The 19,481-nt window shown below is 43.6% G+C and overlaps 1 protein-coding gene across 1 annotated transcript; it reads right to left on the bottom strand.

The window, feature by feature from the left end:
* Positions 1-2,470: 2,470 nt before the first annotated feature.
* On the bottom strand, positions 2,471-17,886 carry ZC3HAV1L (ZC3HAV1 like). Its single transcript, XM_070369199.1, has 4 exons — positions 16,943-17,886; positions 15,669-15,804; positions 8,918-9,176; positions 2,471-6,605 (listed from the first exon to the last, which is right to left on the bottom strand). Exons 1-4 carry the CDS (start codon positions 17,308-17,310, stop codon positions 6,478-6,480), a joined length of 891 nt encoding a protein of 296 aa, XP_070225300.1. The 5' UTR covers positions 17,311-17,886; the 3' UTR covers positions 2,471-6,477.
* Between the last annotated feature and the right edge of the window lie 1,595 nt (positions 17,887-19,481).

The raw sequence follows: 19,481 nt of genomic DNA, 5'->3' as shown, positions 1-19,481 counted from the left end.
CTAACATCATACTAAATGGTGAGAAATTCAAAGCTTTAAGACAAGAATGTCCCTTCTCAGCACTTCTTTTCAATATAGAACTGAAGTCCTTGCTAATGTGGTAAGGCAAGAAAAGGGTGGTACAGTCACTTTGGAAGACAGTTTGGTGGTTTCTCATGAAACTTTTACCATATGATCTAGCAATTATACTTCTTGGTATTTACCCAGTGATGTTGAAAAAGTATGTCCACACACAAACCTCAACATGGACATATTTAGCAGTTTTAGTCATAATTACAAAATTGGAAGCAACCAAGATGTCCTTCAGTAGGTGGATGGATAAACTGCGGTACATTCAGACAATGGAATATTATACAGCACTATAAAGAAATGAGCCCCCAGAGACATGGAGGAACCTAAATGCATATTACTAAGTGAAAGAAACCAATCTAAAAAAACTATGTACTGTACAATTCCAACTATATAACATTCTAGAAAAAGCAAAACCATGGAAACAATCAAAAGATCAGTGTTTGCCAAGTTGGGGAAGGGAGATGATAGGCAAAGTGCAGAGACTTTTTAAGGCAGTAAAAATATTCTGTATGGCCCCTGGTGGCTCAGATGGTAAAGAACTCACCTGCAATGCAAGGGCCACAGGAGAGGCAGGTTCAATCCCTGGGTCAGGAAGATCCCCTGGGGAAGGGAATGGCAACCCACTCCAGTGTTCTTGCCTGGGAAATCCCACGGATGGAGCAGCCTGGCAGGCTACAGTCCATGGGGTGGCAGAGTCATACACAACTGAAGAGACTGAATACATACACATTATTAATATAACGATGGATATATGTTATTATACTTTTATCTAAACCTATAGAGTACACAACACTAAGAGTGAACCCTAAGGTAAACCATGGACCTTAGATGATTCAGATGTGTAAAAGTAAATTTTGTTGTTGTTCAGTCTCTAAGTTGTGTTCAACTCTGTGCAACCCCAAGGACTGTAGACTGACAGGCTCCTCTGTCCATGTGGCTTTCCAGGCAAGAATACTGGAATGGGTTGCCATTTCCTTCTCCAGAAAGGAGGTACATTCTTGCTCAAAAATATACTATTCTGGGAAGTGATGTTCATAATGGGAGAGACTATGCATGTATGGGAGCTGAGGGTATATGAGAAATCTCTACCTTCCTCTCATAAATATAAAACTACTCTAAAAAAAATCATGTACTAAAATATAATAATAAATGCCCAACCATAGAACTATGATTAAATAAATGATACCTTAAAAATATAATGCAGCTATCAAATATGAGTGCTTTCTATTGTGTGGGGGGAATGCTGACAAAACATCAATCCAGAAGTGCATAATATGACGTTGCACTTACGGTATACTCTCAGTGTTTAAGAATATATGCATAAGGGACTTCCCTGGTGGTCCAGTGGCTAAGTATCCACCTTCCAAAGCAGGGGATGCAGGGCCAAGCCCTGGTCGAGGAACTAAGATCCCACATGCGGCAGGGCAACTAAGACTGCAAGCCACAAATACTGAGCCACGTGCCACTAGAGAGACGCCCCTGCTACACCACAGAGCCCACGTTCCACGACTAAGACCTGAGGCAGTCAAATAAACAAATACTTGAAAAAATGTTTATGAAACAAGATTGAGAAAATATCCTAAATTATCAACAGTGATCATCTCTACACGGTTGTATTATGGGTGCATATGTCTTCTCTTCAGAGAAGGCAATGGCAAGCCACTCCAGTACTCTTGCCTAGAAAATCCCATGGATGGAGGAGCCTGGTGGGCTGCAGTCCATGGGGTCGCTAGGGGTCGGACACGACTGAGCGACTTCACTTTCACTTTTCACTTTCACACAATGGAGAAGGCAATGGCAACCCACTCCAGTGTTCTTGCCTAGAAAATCCCATGGATGGAGGAGCCTGGTGGGCTGCCGTCTATGGGGTCGCACAGAGTCAGACACAACTGAAGCGACTTAGCAGCAGCATGTCTTCTCTCTTACTACTTAATTTTTGTACTCTCCAAAACGTCTACAATGATATGTTTTTCTCCCCAAAAAATCTTTTGGAAAAATATTCCCAAATAATAATACAGTAATTAAACGATACAGTAATCCATTATTCTAAAGTTAATAATGAATGTGAGGGGATGGATGTGCTAACTAGCTTTATCGTGGTAAACAGTTTGAAATATATATATGTATACAGATGGATCAGATCATCTTATACATCTTAAACTGACACAATGTTATATGTCATTTACATCTCAATAAAGCTGGACAAATATCTTAATAAAAATTATAATAACATTACACATCAATTCACAAAAAGTCAAAACAGTACCTAGAATATTTTTTTCAGAATATAGCAATAAAAGGAACTTACTACACACACATAATATATAAATGAACTTTATTTATGAATGTTTAGATGTATATACTTGAAAATTACCAAATAAGATAAAACAATACATTAAAAGAATATATACCATTATCAAGTGGAGCTTACTCAAGAATTTAAAGATGCTTTAATATCATGAAAACCATTAATATAATAATATTAGGTGATTTAAATGATTAAAATTATGATTATATCGAAAGATACCAATTCCTACCAAAAGCTTTCAATAAACAAGAATAAAAGATGCTATTTCCCTTATTATAATAGAGAATATTTATTTAAAGCCAACAATTAACTTCATATTTAATGAAGAAATATCCAAAATATGCTATTACAGTTTTATTTAACCAAAGATATAACAGAAATACATGAAAAGATAAATACGAACCATCTAATACTGATAGGATGAAGACAATTCATCTAAAGACAAATATTTTGAAAATCAATAGCATTCTAATGATAGAGAGTCCCCATGCTGAGTAGTAATACTGACATATTTAGCCAGGACAGAATTTATGCAATAAGGTATATTCGAGATCTAGACAAAAACATGAACAAATTATAAAGAAAGAAATCAAGAAATATGTCAATAATGTAGACTTTATTCCTTGATGGAAGGAATTAGCATCATAAACATAGGTCATAAAGAGGTACTTTTAGACCTAGACAATGCAAATTGAAGTATCAAAAGGGTGTTTACTTTATATAAGACATTCCTTATGGGAAAAATATTTTTTAGTATTAAAAATATGTGAGGAGAAAGAGAATCAATGAAGAGCAATATGATACTGACTCAATAGATGAAAATGAAGAGTTTAATTCATTGTATGGCAAAAAATATTTAACTACCAAGTGTATAATTTTGCAAGAAGAATAAATAATGTCTTTGCTCAAAGCCAGGGAATAAAAACACAAAGCATTGCAATGTAATGTAGTAAGTGCTAGAGCTTGGAGAACACGAGGAGAACTGCCTGTCTTGGGGTCAGGAAAGGCTAACCTGGAATCTTAAAGAACCTAATTTTGCCAGGTTTTGAGGCAGGAGGAAGGAAAGAGCGTTATTTAGAAGAAGCATCACTTACAAACAGAATCACAAGATAAAATGGCACATTCCAAAAACTGCAAGTAGGTCAATTCACAAAATACTGACCTGCATTTTAAAAACTCAACTAAAAGTCAATATTTAAAAATCAGCAAACCGCTCATAAAAATTTCTGGATTTTTGGCTTCTTTTAAGAAATTGGACGATATGTCAAATTGGGTCCCGCATTCCCACGTGGAAGCAGGTGGCAGGTGCCCCTTTCAGATGGGACAATATGCCACAGCACTTCCTCTCTCCTCCCATTCCTCTCACATCCATCTCACTTTGTCCATTTACCTTAACTTTCTAGTCCCTGCAGGGATTTGAGTTTTATGACTTCTACTCTCCATAATGGGGACCACTGAAGGTATGGCAGAAAAAAGCAATGCCATTAGGTCTGCATTTCAAAAGGTTAACCAGGCAGCAAAGGGAGAGAAGGGTGGTAAGGAGATCAATGACAACAGGAAAGGCCTGCTGTATGAAAAACTACAATGGCACTACCACCCTTGAAGTTCACGTTACAATGGGGCTACCAACTCTTACCACAAAATTCTCACAAGACAGGACTTGAAAACCACAGTTATCCATCTATAAAATAAATATAAGAAGTGATGAGGGCTTAGATAAAGGCAGTGGGTTGGGGATGCAAAGAAAGGGGTAGAGAAGGGCAAAAATTTGAGAGATTTTTAAGGTGGAAAATCCTCCAACATGGGGTAACCAATCTGACACGGAATACGGAGAAAAGAAAAGTATAGGACACTTTGCCGGGTTTTCGCTCAAGTCATTTGGTGTGGACACTTCAACATTAAGAACAAAAGGAGGAACAAGTCTGAAGGAAAGTCAGTCATTCAATTTAGGGTATTTGGAATTGAGGGAGCCTATAGATGTGCAGCTTCATCTAAGCCCTGATGGATTGCCAAAGCAAACTCTAACCTGATACCTCTCCAACAGCTGACTCATCAAGTTAAAATAAGAGAGACAGGTACGAGCACATAAAATGTTTATAAGAATGACTACTAATGGAACAAAGATTACAACGGAATATTACAGAATTGAATAAAATACTGCAACAAAGGTTAGAGAGTCAATAACTTGACTCTCTAATATGTATAAAGGCATAATTATAAGAAATACAAAAATAAAATTTTAAAAAGATATACAAAAAGAATACAATAATGTACAAATCTACCAAAGATGTAAAGAATATGCTTCTATACGCTACACTGTTTCCATTAAGGATTTAACATGGCTTACAAAAGAAATATAATAGTAAAATAATAAAATGTAAGTGATAATAAAATGTGAAGATTTTTCTTAAAAAGTTATCACCAGAAGAAATCATAACAAAGAAAAAAGAAACAAGATATGCAAAACCTAAGAGTTTTCAGAAATACTGTTGTTGGCAATCAAAGTGAAGGGATTAGCATTAAGTTGCATGGCTCTTTATTGTCCATCAGAAGAAAACAGCACTTTCTCACTTTACAAAGGACATATTTACTCATTTCCCTCAAAGGAAAAGAAAAATTTTCATGATTAAAAGTTTTCTAAATTAAATAAATTTAGCTGATGAAAAGCTCACCAATTTGGCCTATTCTTCAAATGTTATGTTATTGCCAGACAGTTAAATTTTTAAAAAAAGAAAGAAAACAACTTTACACACCAATATTTGGGCTATTACGACAACAAACACAGTAAAGAAACTCACAAAGCTGATCTCTGTGGTATCCCTTGGTGAAAACAAAGAACCAAACATGGGGTATAACTCAACAGAGACAGCTGGGTAGGCAGGGGCAGAGAGAAAGGAGGAAGCAGGAAGTCAGTACTGAATGGGCGAGGTATTTAGATTTCTGATGGTTTGTCTTAATCACAGAAAGAATGGACACAACTTGGAGGAATGTATGAGCTACACTTCCTTCACACTGTAGGAATCTGAGGTTTGGTAAAAGTTTAATAAGAAATGGAGAATAGAAAATGAGGTAGAAATCTCCGGTGAGCACCCGAAAGTTAAATTCTCTGCGGAGTTGGCTGAGGGTGGATCCGCAAGGGCTGGATATCATATCATATACAGCCATCATCATTTTATAAAAACTTTAAGGAGCCTAATTAAAGGCTAACTCACATCAGCACAGAGGAGGGCTCCAGCAATTCAAGGGCACGTACAAACCGTACAAAATAAAGACATATAGAAAGAAGACACACAGAAAAGTATTTACTGGCGTACAGATATAGATAATATATTTTTGACTCATGCCCCCTGCAGTGGAAATGCAGAGTCCTAACCACTGGACCACCAGGGAATTCCTGCATATATTTTTAAAGAAATTAAAATCAAGAGTTATCATTCAGCAACTATATAGGTGAAGCAAAAGCAAAGAATAACTTAAAAATTAATATTATGTGGATTTTAAGAAGAACTGTATTCAAAATTTGTTGGGAAGAATCAGAATATCCCAGAATAATGGGACTAGTGAAGCAAAGGATGATATATGAGTGTATCTGTGCATAAAAATGATGATGCTTGATAAATGTGAACACATATGGAGAAATGCTTATGGACTATTAAAAAAAAAAGCAGCATGAAGTGTGTGTACTCTCTGAACACAAGGTGAACTCTGTATACAGACGTATAGATAGGCACTTGGTTGGGTTGCAGAACAGGTCAGCAGGAGTCTGTCTCTTTAAGAGCTCTAGCCAGCCAGCCTGGGAAGGCTCTCCAGAACTGCAGGATTTGCCCAGACTGACCTCATCTCCCTCCAGGTTTTACCTCTCTTAGCCTGTTTAACATCCAACCTCACCCCCAACCACTCAGCCCCAATTTCATCCTCCCAATCTGACATTTTCTCCTTTCCCATCTTCTCTTTCTCACCACAACCTGTGAGGTAGGTATTATTATGGCTATTATTAATAAACGATTAAGTGAATGAACAGTTACAAATCGAATCTCAACAGAAGCTTTGTTTTTAGACCTTCCGATTGGACAATCTTCTTATCTTGCTGACGTCCCTTAAGGTTTGCCTGCACGCGGCTTCTTGGCTGACGCAGCAGGGCCAGAGACCAGAGGTCGGGCCTCTGCACCCCCAGCTACGTGTCCTCCTCGTTTCTCAAGGTCCTGGGAATGCTCAGCAGGAGAAGCTGAATTAAAACAGAAGAAGAAAGAGATGAGGTTTCCTAAGATACTCCTTTATCACTCAAAATTTCATTTTATGTTGGGACCATCAGCCCAAGCTAGTCAGATCTCTGGTAAAACTCCCAACGCTCTGGATTTAGAGAGTTCATGTCTTCTGGATTAAAAAAATTACATATGTACTTATATACTCGACAGCAAGCAGAAAGTCACAATTCATAGTTAGGAGAGACCCATTAAACAAGACCAGATGAAGACAGGGACAGGCCCTCCTCATCAAATAGTTTGGGAGGGCCTTGCCACCATTCAGGGACCCACCAACACAGCCTCTGACACTGATACATACAGAGTCCTCCCTACCTTCAAGCCACCACTCATCAGGTCATTCTCTACTATTCCAACACAAGGAACTTCCATGTTAAAGCTTAGAGGCTCTGATTCTGGATATCTGGTTTTTCCGTCAGCAATTCTTCCAAGCCTACTACCCCCTGATTTTCAGCTATAAGCAAATCTCATGGAATAAATACCCTCACACTATAATTAAAAGACCAAACCACACTTGGTTGTTGTTTAGTCGCTAAGTTGTGTCCGACTCTTTTTCAACTTCATGAACTGAAGTCCGCCAGGCTCCTCTGTCCATGGGATTTCCCAGGCAAGAATACTGGAGTGGGTTACCATTTCCTTCTCCAGGGGATCTTCCCGACCCAGGGATTGAACCCAAATCTCCTGCATTGGTAGGTGGATTCTTTACCGCTGAGCCACCAGGGAAGCTCACACTTTATAGACCTTAATAAAGGATAGACTATGCAGCAATATGGGATGATATTTATGATGCTGTATAACATGAGAACGAAAGGTACTAAACTGCTGCAGACTCTGACCACCACTGGACTGGTATTTTCTAGTAATAGGACTGAAGGGCCTGTAATTAAATGGATTCAGAAAACAAAGATCATGGCATCTGGTCCCATCACTTCATGGGAAATAGAAGGGGAAACAGTGGAAACAGTGTCAGACTTTATTTTGGGGGGCTCCAAAATCACTGCAGATGGTGACTGCAGCCATAAAATTAAAAGACGCTTACTCCTTGGAAGAAAAGTTATGACCAACCTAGATAGCATATTGAAAAGCAGAGACATTACTTTGCCAACAAAGGTCTGTCTAGTCAAGACTATGGTTTTTCCAGTGGTCATGTATGGATGTGAGAGTTGGACTGTGAAGAAAGCTGAGCACCGAAGAGTTGATGCTTTTGAACTGTGGTGCTGGAGAAGACTCTTGAGAGTCCCTTGGACTGCAAGGAGATCCAACCAGTCCATTCTGAAGGAGATCAGCCCTGGGATTTCTTTGCAAGGAATGATGCTAAAGCTGAAACTCCAGTACTTTGGCCACCTCATGTGAAGAGCTGACTCATTGGAAAAGACTCTGATGCTGGGAGGGATTGGGGGCAGGAGGAGAAGGGGACGACAGAGGATGAGATGGCTGGATGGCATCACTGACTCAATGGATGTGAGTTTGAGTGAACTCTAGGAGTTGGTGATGGACAGAGAAGCCTGGCGTGCTGCGATTCATGGGGTCGCAAAGAGTCGAACACGACTGAGCAACTGAACTGAACTGAAGTGAATTATTGTGGATTAGGGTGAGTCATATGTGATTTTTATTTCTACTCTCTATTTTCCAAATTCTTCTGTAGTGTGCTTAAAATTTCCTAAAAATTTAATAAAAAATTTTTTAATTCAACTTAATAAAAGAAAGCCATCTCTACATTATCCTTATGTTTCCAGTATGGATAACTATATATGTTTCTAGCCCACCTTCCTCCTCTTTTTTCCTGGTGGTTTAGTCGCTAAGGCATGTCCGACTCTTGCGACCCCACTGACTGTAGCTTGCTAGGCTCCTCTGTCCATGGGATCTCCAGGCAAGAATACTGGAGTGGGTTGCCATTTCCTTCTCCAGAGGATCTTCCCGACCCAGAAATCGAACCCAGGTATCCTACATTGCAGGTAGATTCTTTACTGACTGAGCTACGAGGGAAGCCCTCTTTTTTCCTAACAAAGAGGTTAAGGCTGTTCTTCCTACTTCCTGATCCCCAACTTACCAAGAAGCTACACTGTCCAAACATTTGGTGGCAGTGCTGAAAATAAACTCGAACCCGACCCTCCCTCCTTTGGTTAGAAGCACAGTTCGATATCATAAAACACTGACTGATGAAGCCTCCCAAGGACCCAGCAGCCATCAACCTACAAAGTGCTTTTTCCCCAGACTCACTTCCAGCTCAGCACTACACTGTGGATAGTGTTTTGTTCATCTCTGATAGCCTCACCTTTATTTTCTAGCATCTTGTGCAGCTTCATGTGCTTGTAGGTGGAAATGATCTGAAAATTAACGACGCTTGAGATCTCCAGTTCTTGGTCCTGCAGCAGCTCCAGGGATGTAGCATGAATGAGTTGATGGGACCGCTTGCACTTCTGCAGCCTGCACTCTCCCCTGACGAAGGACTTGCACACGTGCAACTTGGTGCATTTATCCTTGAGGCTGCAGTAACCATAGAGGGCTTCACCTTTGTTGTAGAGCAAACAGACCTGGGACAGAAATGAAGCAACACTTAGGATGTTTGTTTTCACTGTATCTCAAGACAGTAAAGGACAGTATCTCTAAATGGCGCCCTCTGATCATTGATGGCTGTTGAAGTCCCCATGGGTGAAAGGCAGACGGGCATAAAACAGTTCCTCCACTCACATCTCTCCCATGCAGACTCAGTGGCTCAGTCGTGTCTGACTCTTTGCCACCCCAGGGACTGTAGCCCACCAGGCTCCTCTGTCCAAGGAGTTTTTCAGGCTGGAGCAGGTTGCCATTTTCTACCCCAAGGGATTTTCCTGACCCAGGGATTGAACCCACGTCTCTTGCCCTGGAAGGCAGATTCTTTACCACTGAGCCACCTGGGAAGGCCCTCATCTCTCCTAGCTGCAACTAACATTCAGCTGCCCCTCTCTGACCTTCACTCACAGTTGGCCTGCCCTCCTCTCCCAAAGCTGGTAGCCAATGAGTGACTTCTATGCAGGTACAAAAGGCTGGACCCTGCCTCAAAGTTAGAACCTCAAAGTTAGTAATATTTGCTCCCAAGCCTCTGTGTGAATCAGGTCAAGGCCATTCCATCTTGCTTGTAGCTCTCCCCTCCCACTATTTTACCTTACAGATTTTTCCCAAGGATCCCTTCTTCAATATATCACACGTACCTCAATCCCTATGTCAGCCTCTGCCTCCAGGGAAACCAATCTGGACAGGCAGCGTGATCAGATAATTTATTATCCAGACAAGGGCATTTTTAAAGGAGCACTATTAATATTTGCATTGGGACCAGACATTGTGTACCTCCTGACAAGATGCAATAGGAAATAGGACCTTTTAGCAGGAAAATCTGACAAGGCTGGAAACCCCTCAGTCCCAGGTAAATGGGGACCATTAGTCACCCTAACAATATACCACATGTACAAAAAATTTTTGCTGCATAATTCAAGCCTAAATCCAATCAAAGCTCCAGATCAATCAATTTACAGTAAATTCAGGAACATGTTAAATGATACTAGAGGAACACGTTAGTCAAACCTAAAATGTGTGCAATTCTACTGGACACAAATGACCAGATGACCAGAGACTGACACCACAAATGATATCAAAGAACAAGGGGGTGGTTGCCCAAGGACAGAGAGGTGGAGGATGGGCAAAATAGCGCAAGGGAATTAAGAGGTACAAGCTTCCCATCTTAAAGGAAGTCACACAAATATAATATACAGCATAAAAACATGGTCAATATTGTATGGAGTGATGCCATCCAACACATCATTGATTTACTGGACATGAATGAACTTGGGCAAACTTGGGCTCACAAAGAGTCGGATACAACTTGGCGACTGAACAACAACAACAAAAATTGTATGGAGACAGATGGTTATTAGACTTATTTGGTGATCATTTCATAATGTATTTAAACATGATGCATGCGAAACTAACATACTACTTACTGTACATCAATTATATCTCAATCAATAAATTTTTTAAATGGCTTCCTACCTGCAATTGTGATGCCAATTTTCTGAAATGAACACACAATTTTAGTGCAATTCCTACTTCCCCCAAAGAATTCCTATAAAACAGTTAGGAATTCAAATGACTGTAAAAACTTACCTGAAAAAGGAAACAAGTGAGAATTGATTAAAGGAAAAATGTTTGAAAAAGAGTTAAGGGCATAGAGACTTACAACATCATATCTTAAAATATAACATACTTTCATTAAACAGTATAATACTGGTTCCAGAATGTACAGGAGATCAAAGAAAATAGATCCCAGATCTAGCCCCCAAATCAGAATAATCTGTTCCTTCAAGATACATTAAAGTTGAGCAATAGATCCGTAAGGGCTTAATACTCTCTTGTAGAAGACTTACCAAACATTCTGATTTTGTGAGTTTTTTACATTTTTATTTGAATGCTTTTATTTTTTTAAAAAATGATTCTGGTTTCCTATTTCTTCTTGAATAAATATTGACATGCAATATTTTTCTAGAGATCTGCCCATTTCATGAAAGTTTTCAAATGTATCAGCAAAGTATATTTTCATATTTCCAATGTGTGTGTTTTCCAACACCACCAAGCAATTATCAGCGGACACTGACCAGGTATCCCACAAATTTAACTCAAGTCTGACATGATCTCCAGGAGACAGACTTGGAGTGGCGTCAGGTCACACAGTTTAAGGGATAGGGCTTGGTCCCACAAGCCTAGGACTTCCCTGGTAGCTCAGTGGGCAAAAAAAAAAAAAAATCTGCCTGTAGTGCAGGAGACCCGGTTCGATCCCTGGATCGGGAAGATCCTCTGGAGAAGGGAATAGCAAGCCACTCCAGTATTGTTGCCTGGAAAATCCCATGGACAGAGAAGCCTAGCAGGCTATACAGTCCATTGGATCACAAGGATACGACTTAGCGACTAAACCACCACTCACAAGCCTGACCTCACTTCAGATACAAATCATAAGTCCAGGTTAACACCTGTGCTTTTGATCTTTCAGCTATAGATTAGAAGTTCCCACAACCCCTTCCCTGTGTCCAATTAATTTGCTAGAAAGGCTCACATAACTCAAAGACACATTTTATTTGCTAAATTTCCAGTTTATTATCCCTGCAGACTGCAGCCTGCCAGGCTCCTCTGTCCACGGGATTTCCCAAGCAAAAATACTGGAGTGAATCGCCGTTCCCTTCTCAGGGGATCTTCCTAACCCAAGGATCGAACTGGTGTCTCCTAGACCTCCTCCTGCACTGGCAGGCCAGTTCTTTACCACTAGCACCAGCAGGGAAGCATCAAAGGATATAACTCAGGAACAGCTGGATGGAAGAGACACAAAGGGCATGGGGGAGGGGTATAGCTTCCAGACTCTCTATGGCCACCACTCTCCCAGGACCTCCACGTGTTCACCAGCCTGAAAGCTCTCTAAAACCCATCCTTTTGGGGTTTTATGGAGGCTTCCTTGATTAAATCACTGGCCACTGGTAACTGAACTCAACCTCAAGACCCACTACCCTCCCAGGACTGGAGGTGGGACTGAAAGTTCCAACCTTCTAATCACGTAATCGGTTCTTCAGGAAACCAGTCCCCATGTCACCTAGGAACTTTTCAAAAGTCATCACATGAACATAACAAAAGTAATATTTTATTGCTCTCAACATTCAGGAAATTTCAAGAGTTTTAGGAACTCTGTGCCAGAGACAGAGATGAAGAGCAAATATATATTTCTTATTATAAATCATAATATCACAATATTTGGGCTTTCCAGGTGGCACCAGTGGTAAAGAACCTGCCTGCCAATGCAGAAGAAGTAAGAGATGCAGGCTCCATCCCTGGGTCGGGAAGATACCCTGGAAGAGGGCATGGCAACACACTCCAGTACTCTTGCCTGGAGAATCCCATGGATAGAGGAGCCATAGTGGTCCATAGTCCATAGGGTCGTACAGAGTTAGACACAACTGAAGCAACTTACATGTCCATACACACTGCGATATGTGGGCCCGCTGGTTTTTTGTGGGGGGGGGGCGCCACATGGCACACAGGATCTTAGTTCCCCATTCAGGGATGGAACTTGCGCCCCTTGCAATGGAAGTGCAGGGTCCTAACCACTGAACCACTGGGGAAGTCCCACCCCTTACTGATGTTGTACATACACTGGACCTGCACTATGTGCTGAATCTTTGGGAGAGAGGTAAAAAGGGATCATCAGGTATTTTCACACATGAGACTCGAGGTACCATTTCTGCCTCACCCACCTGCTTGTCCATGGTCCCTGCTGTCTAAGTGGCCGTGTTTTGCATCACATGACTGTGCTGTGTGCTAAGTCGCCTCAGTTGTGTCCAACTCTTTGCGACCCCATGGACTGTAGCCCACCAGGCTCCTCTGTCCATGAGATTCTCTAGGCAAGGATACTAGAGTGGGTTGCCATGCCCTCCTCCAGGGGATCTTCCCTACCCAGGGATCGAACCAGGGTCTCATTATGTCTCCTGCATTGGCAGGCGGGTTCTCAACCACTAGCACCACCTGGGAAGCCCCCATGACACACACTACCAGCTTCAGATGATCAACGTGAAGGCAGGCTCCTGTCATAAATGCAGCCAACCCATCAGCTGCTCACAGAACACTGACATAGACTAATACAACAGAATGAGGCTGGACCCAGACACTCGGGGAGAAGCCATAAAGAAAAAAATTCAGTAAGTTTAACAATATAAAAACGCTACGTTTCTATTAGTCAAAAACAAAAAAATCCATAAACACTAAAGGTAAGTAGAAGTGCGCTCTCCCCTAGGTGCCGCATCCTCCTCTCCCTTCCTGCCAAGCACCTGCTCCAGCTGCTGCTGGGACTGCATCAGGCAACATGGCTGGAATGAATCTGGCTCATGACATACCAAACCTGGCTTCAGAACCTGAAATCAGAAAGCACGTGGACACCGAGTAGAAGCCTGTTGGCTCCTAAGGCTGACTCCAGACTTCTGAGTATAGACTGCTGCCTGGTGGGCAGCCTCTACCAATTACCAATTTTTGAGCTCTACCCATTTTTGAGCTACCAAAGATTCTAGCTCAAACCCCCCCACTACCTTCTGAATTTCTTCCCTGTAGACCCTGAAATTCCTCTGAGTTAAAGTGGGACCACAATCATGAGCTACTCTGTTTTCCTAACATCCTCCCTTCTTCCCATCCCCTTTCTGGCAAGGTGTGTGTGTGTGATAAGTCATTTCAGTCATGTCTGACTCTTTGCAACCCTATGGACTGTAGCCCATCAGGCTCCTCTGTCCTTGGGATTCTCCAGGCAAGGGTACTGGAATGGGTTGCCATGCCCTCCTCCAGGGGATTTTCCTGACCCAGGGATGGACCCTGTGTCTCATTATGTCTCCTAAAGTGGCAAGCAGGTTCTTTACCACTAGCGCCACCAACATAGAAAGTGTCTATGACAGAATCATTGTGCTAGATTAGAAAACTCTACTTTTAATTGGAGACTTCTTGTAATATCTTCTTTGGTGATTCCAACCCTTTTTTTTGAAAATTCTTTGTGTATAGCTAAACAGATATAAGTGTGCTAATTTTGCCATTATAGCAGTTATGATGAGTACTTTTTAACCATTTGAAACCACATTATGGAGTTGTGAAGCAATTAAAATTAATGTCTCAGTTCAGTTCAGTTAAGTCTCTCAGTCCTGTCTGACTCTTTGGGACCCCATGAATCACAGCACACCAGGCCTCCCTGTCCATCACCAACTCCCTGAGTTCACTCAGACTCACATCCATCGACTCAGTGATGCCATCCAGCCATCTCATCCTCTGTCGTCCCCTTCTCCTCCTGCCCCCAATCCCTCCCAGCATCAGAGTCTTTTCCAATGAGTCAACTCTTCACATGAGGTGGTCAAAGTACTGGAGTTTCAGCTTTAGCATCATTCCTTCCAAAGAAATCCCAGGGCTGATCTCCTTCAGAATGGACTGGTTGGATCTCCTTGCAGTCCAAGGGACCCTCAAGAGTCTTCTCCAACACCACAGTTCAAAAGCATCAACTCTTCGGTGCTCAGCCTTCTTCACAGTCCAACTCTCACATCCATACATGACCACTGGAAAACCATAGCCTTGACTAGACGGACCTTTGTTGGCAAAGTAATGTCTCTGCTTTTGAATATGCTATCTAGGTTGGTCATAACTTTCCTTCCAAGAAGTAAGCGTCTTTTAATTTCATGGCTGCAGTCACCATCTGCAGTGATTTTGGAGCCCCAAAAAATAAAGTCTGACACTGTTTCCACTGTTTCCCCATCTATTTCCCATGAAGTGATGGGACCGGATGCCATGATCTTCGTTTTCTAAATGTTGAGCTTTAAGCCAACTTTTTCACTCTCCTCTTTCACTTTCATCAAGAGGATTTTTAGTTCCTCTTCACTTTCTGCCATAAGGGTGGTGTCATCTGCATATCTGAGGTTATTGAAATTAATGTCTAAAGTCCCCCAAAATAAATGGGGGTGAATACTTGTAACAAATGTGACCCAAAAAGGGATTTGTAGTTAAAGATATCTTATGAATTAACAGAAAAAGACAAATGCCTGGATAGAAAAACCAGCAAAAGTATAAACAGGTAATTTACAAAACCGAGGCTTCATAATCAGACAAAACTAAACTCAAATCTGCCATTTACTATGTGACCTTGGGCAAGTTATTTAATCAAACCTCAGTTGCCTCACCTGTAAAACGGGAACAGGCATACTTCACTCACCAGTTACTAATAGCTTAAGATAATTGAACTATCAATAATTAGCATTCAGTAAGAACTCAAAAAAAAAAAAATTCCACAAACCATTATTATTATTTCTATCCCACACAGGTCCATCATTCCTTGTATGTCAAGATGTATCAAAGCCCAATAAAATCTGAGAGTCCAGGAAGGTCACCACTGTACCACACCCGCCCCCTTCCCCTCAGGCTGTCCTGGGCAAGCAAACATTTGATGTTCTTCTCCGACTCTTTTCACGAATTTGGGCAATATGAGGGCGACTCACCTCTGGTAGAAGGCAGGGGTCATTCTGTAAAAGCAGGACCCGAAGCTGGGCCTCGTTGAGACCAAACAGTCCCTGTTTTTTCAGAACCTGGATGTTGACAGGCGTGTGAATATCATGAGAAAGCGTGCAGGTAGACCTAGAACCACAAAGGTCTGGATCAGAGGCCCAGATGAGGATGGAGCCAGATCGTCAAATCCCTGTCCTCGGGTGGCTTTCAACTACAGTCTGGCGTGTATCCTGTGTGTTAGTCGTTCAGTCGTGTCCCACTCTTTGCGACGCTATGGACTGTAGCCCGTTGCCATTGCCTTCTCCAGGAAATCTTCCTGCCTCAGGGACTGAATCCCCGTCTCCCGCATTGCAGGCAGATTCTGCATTGCAGGCAGATTCTTTACGGTCCAAGCCACCAGGGAAACCCTGGACCCCCTTACGGTCTAGTAAGCTCTGATAATAAGAAAGCTGGGATAAAGTAACTCCCCTCCCAAAGCCATTTCAGGCTGAACAAAGACACTTTACGGCCAAGGGGACCCTCTCCCCCAGTCACCTGCTTTGACGGAGGGTCCCAGCCGGTGGGGTCTGCAGACGTCTGCACTGGCCTTCTCCACCCCAAACGGCTGCCCAGCCCACCATCCCCCAACCTTAAAAAGAATGCATGCCTCCTCCCCCACCCACTTCGGGGCGCTCGAGACGACCAAGGAAGACTGGAGTCAGGAGGCAGACTAAAACGACCTCACACAAATCACCCCACCCTCCGTTTCCTGGCGGGGGTCGACCTAGATCGCGCGTTCTAAACCCACAGAGCACAGACTCTCTTCTGCTGAAACTGTTTAAGTGGGAAAAGCCGATTTCTTCGACAAAGGATCCGTGAATTCCACGGGTCCGTAAATGGCGGCAAAAGGGCCCCTGAAGGAAAGGAACTCAAAAGTCCAGATTTATCCCGGCCCTGATGTGGAGGACGGGGGGCGGGGAAGGAGAAGAAGCTGCAAATTTGGGGCGGAGAGAGGTGATTGAGAAACCCAAATTGAGACGATCTTCCGTCTCGTTCCGCAGCTGGGAGCGCGGGGGAGGCCTCCGCCCGAAGGACGCGGAGGGGCCCCTTCCCCGGGCTTCTCTTCTGCCCTTCCAGAAGGGGTCGTCCGGCCCGGATCGACGACCCTCGTTCTCCTTTCCTTCTGGGTCCAGCTCCCGGCTGGACGGGTCAGGCCCGCGGCCTCCGCGCCGAGACCTTCGCGTCCCGCCCGCCGCCCCGCCCCGCCCCGCCCGGCCCGCAGCCTCACCAGCAGTCGCGGTTCGGGCACTTGCCCTGCATGTGGCGGCGGCAGAGGTGCAGCTGGTCGCAGCCCTGGCACTCGCCGCGCTGGTAGCGGGCGCAGAGGCGCGCAGAGGACACGGCCACCACCCGCCAGGCCGCAGGGCCGCCGCCGCCGCCGCCCGCGCCGGCCGCAACCTCGGCCTCGGCGTCCCACGGGCCCTCCCGCACCTCCACCTCCTGCAGCAGGAAGCGGTCGGGCCCGGCCTGGCGCAGCACGTCCCGCAGCCGGGCCTCGGAGAGCTCCACGTGGCCGCGCAGGTCCTGCAGGAACATGCGGCCGCCGTGGGCGCACAGCACTTTGGTGAGGAAGGAGCACACGGTGGGCTCCGCCATGGTCTCGGCCCGGCTCCCTGTGCGGAAATCCGAGGCGGGCAGACTCCTCCCAGTCACGTCCACGACTTCAAACCCGGTTCCCGGGAAGGGCCTGGGAAAGGGCGGGCGAGGGGCGGCCGTGCGAGAGAACAGCCCCGGGGCCCGGGGCCACCTGGGGCGCAGATCAGGCGAGGACAATCCTGATCCGGCGCCTGCTCTACGTCAGGCACCCTTGAAGGTTAAGTCCTCACCTCGAGGGACTTGTATAGTCGGAGGGAATTGGGAGATACTAGCAAGGGCTGCAAAGAAGATGGAACAGGTAATGTGGTAGAAGGTGTGGTAGCTGGGCGGCCTTAAGGAGGCGATCTCAGGACTTAGCCGCTAGCCACAGGTGGTTTTGGGGTGCTTGAAATGTGACCAGTTTGAAGTGGGATGTGTGAAATATACAAAGACTGGATTTGGAAGCTTTAGAATGGAGAAACTAAAATTTTATATTAACGATGTTAAATTGATAATATTTAAATAAAATGTTATAATTTCATCTGTTTCTTTCACTTCTAAGGCAGCTATGAGAAAATGTAAAGTTACACACGAGGCTCACTTAATGCTTCTGTTAGACAGCACTGGTTTAGACCTGTAGGTTTGTTAAATGTTGGTGGCTTAGTCCTATCTGTCTCTTTGTAACCCCATGGACTGTAGCCTGCCAGGAATACAGTCTGTTCATGGAATTCTCCAGGCAAGAATGCTGGAGTGGGTTGCCATTCCCTTCTCCAGGGGATCTTCCCACCCAGGGATTGAAGTCAGGTCTCCTGCATTACAGGCAGATTCTATACTGTCAGAGCCACCAGGGAAGGTTTGTTAAAGAGCTTTTTGCCCAGGGCCATGCTGATTTAATGAGCATTTTTTGAGCCAACTCTTAGTGCAGCCATGGAGTACTGAGATGGATAAAACATGATTGAGGAACTCACCTGGTCGAGTTGCTATCTTGCAAGGTGGTTGTGAAGATTAAATAAGTTAATGGCATGTGAAGAAGCTAAAGAGAAAGTCCACTGGCCAGATGCTCAAAGATCTTTTCTGCCATGTTAAGAAAGTTGGACTTCAGAAGACTTTGGGAAGCAACTGAAGGAATCTCAGCTGGGGAGTGACCCTCTGGCTAGAATGCTCCCAGGCATCCCTATCACCATCTAGTAGTCTTTTTGTCATTCAAAACTGAGCTTAAATGTCTTCTCTTTGGTAAGGCCTTTCCTAACCTCCCACTCTAAAGTAGCATCCTGGTCTCTGGATGGAACTTACCGCTCATGTTTTTCTTCTTGTTTATTTATATATTTGTAGAATTCAAGCTTGTGAGAGCAGAAATTTTGTGTTCCTTGCTGTATCCCCAGCACTTAAAAACAGTGCCAGGCTAGGGGCTTCCCTGGTGGCTCAGTGGTAAAGAATCCGCCTGCCAGTGCTGGGGACACAGGTTCTCTCACTCGTCCAGGAAGATTCCCATGTGCCAAGGAGCAACTAAGCCATGCGCCACAACTACTGAGCCCACAGGTGGCAACTGCTGAAGCCCGTGCGCCTAGAGCCTGTGCTCCAAAACAAGAGAAACCACTCCAATGAGAAGCCGGCGCACTGCACCTGAAGGCCTTCACGCAGCAGTGAAGACCCAGCACAGCCAAAAATAAATAAATAAATAAATCCTTTAAAAAAATCCCAAAAAACAGTGCTTGGCTATATTGTAGGATAAGTGTTTTTTTATGATTATTTAATGTTCTATTATTAAATTATTATATATAATATTACGTATAAATGTTATTTGATTTAATACTTATTTTTGGCTGTGCTGGGTCTTCATTGCCACTCGAGGGCTTTTTCTAGTTGTAGCTAGCAGCGGCTCCTCTTCATTGCAGTGCACAAACTTCCCACCGCAGTGGCTTCTCTTGTTGCGGAGCACAGGCTTCAATAATTGCAGCACACAGGCTCAGTAGTTGTGGCACATGGGCTTAGTTGCTTCTTGGCACGTGGAATCTTCCTGGATCAGGGATCCAAACATTGTCCCTTGCACTGGAAGGCAGTTTTTTAACCTCTATACCACCAGGGAAGTCCCAGGGTAGGTGTTTTTATTTTTATTTTTTTTAATTAGTAGTAGACAATTTTTCAAGCAGGAAATTAGAAGATAGTGAAATAAGCACCCATATATATCGATT

This window comes from Bos mutus, chromosome 4 (genome assembly GCF_027580195.1).
Source record: "Bos mutus isolate GX-2022 chromosome 4, NWIPB_WYAK_1.1, whole genome shotgun sequence".
Classification (NCBI taxonomy): Eukaryota; Metazoa; Chordata; class Mammalia; order Artiodactyla; family Bovidae; genus Bos; species Bos mutus.
The sequence above is the reverse complement of the archived record's forward strand: the minus strand, read 5'-3'. Positions and strand labels throughout refer to the sequence as shown.

Coding starts and splice junctions, on each gene's coding strand:
- ZC3HAV1L (XM_070369199.1), bottom strand. CDS start 17,310: ATGGCGGAGCCCACCGTGTGCTCCTTCCTCACCAAAGTGCTGTGCGCC. Junction 15,805..16,942: donor TGCCCGAACCGCGACTGCTG/GTGAGGCTGCGG, acceptor TTGTGGTTCTAG/GTCTACCTGCACGCTTTCTC. Junction 9,177..15,668: donor ACCCCTGCCTTCTACCAGAG/GTGAGTCGCCCT, acceptor TTTCTGTCCCAG/GTCTGTTTGCTCTACAACAA.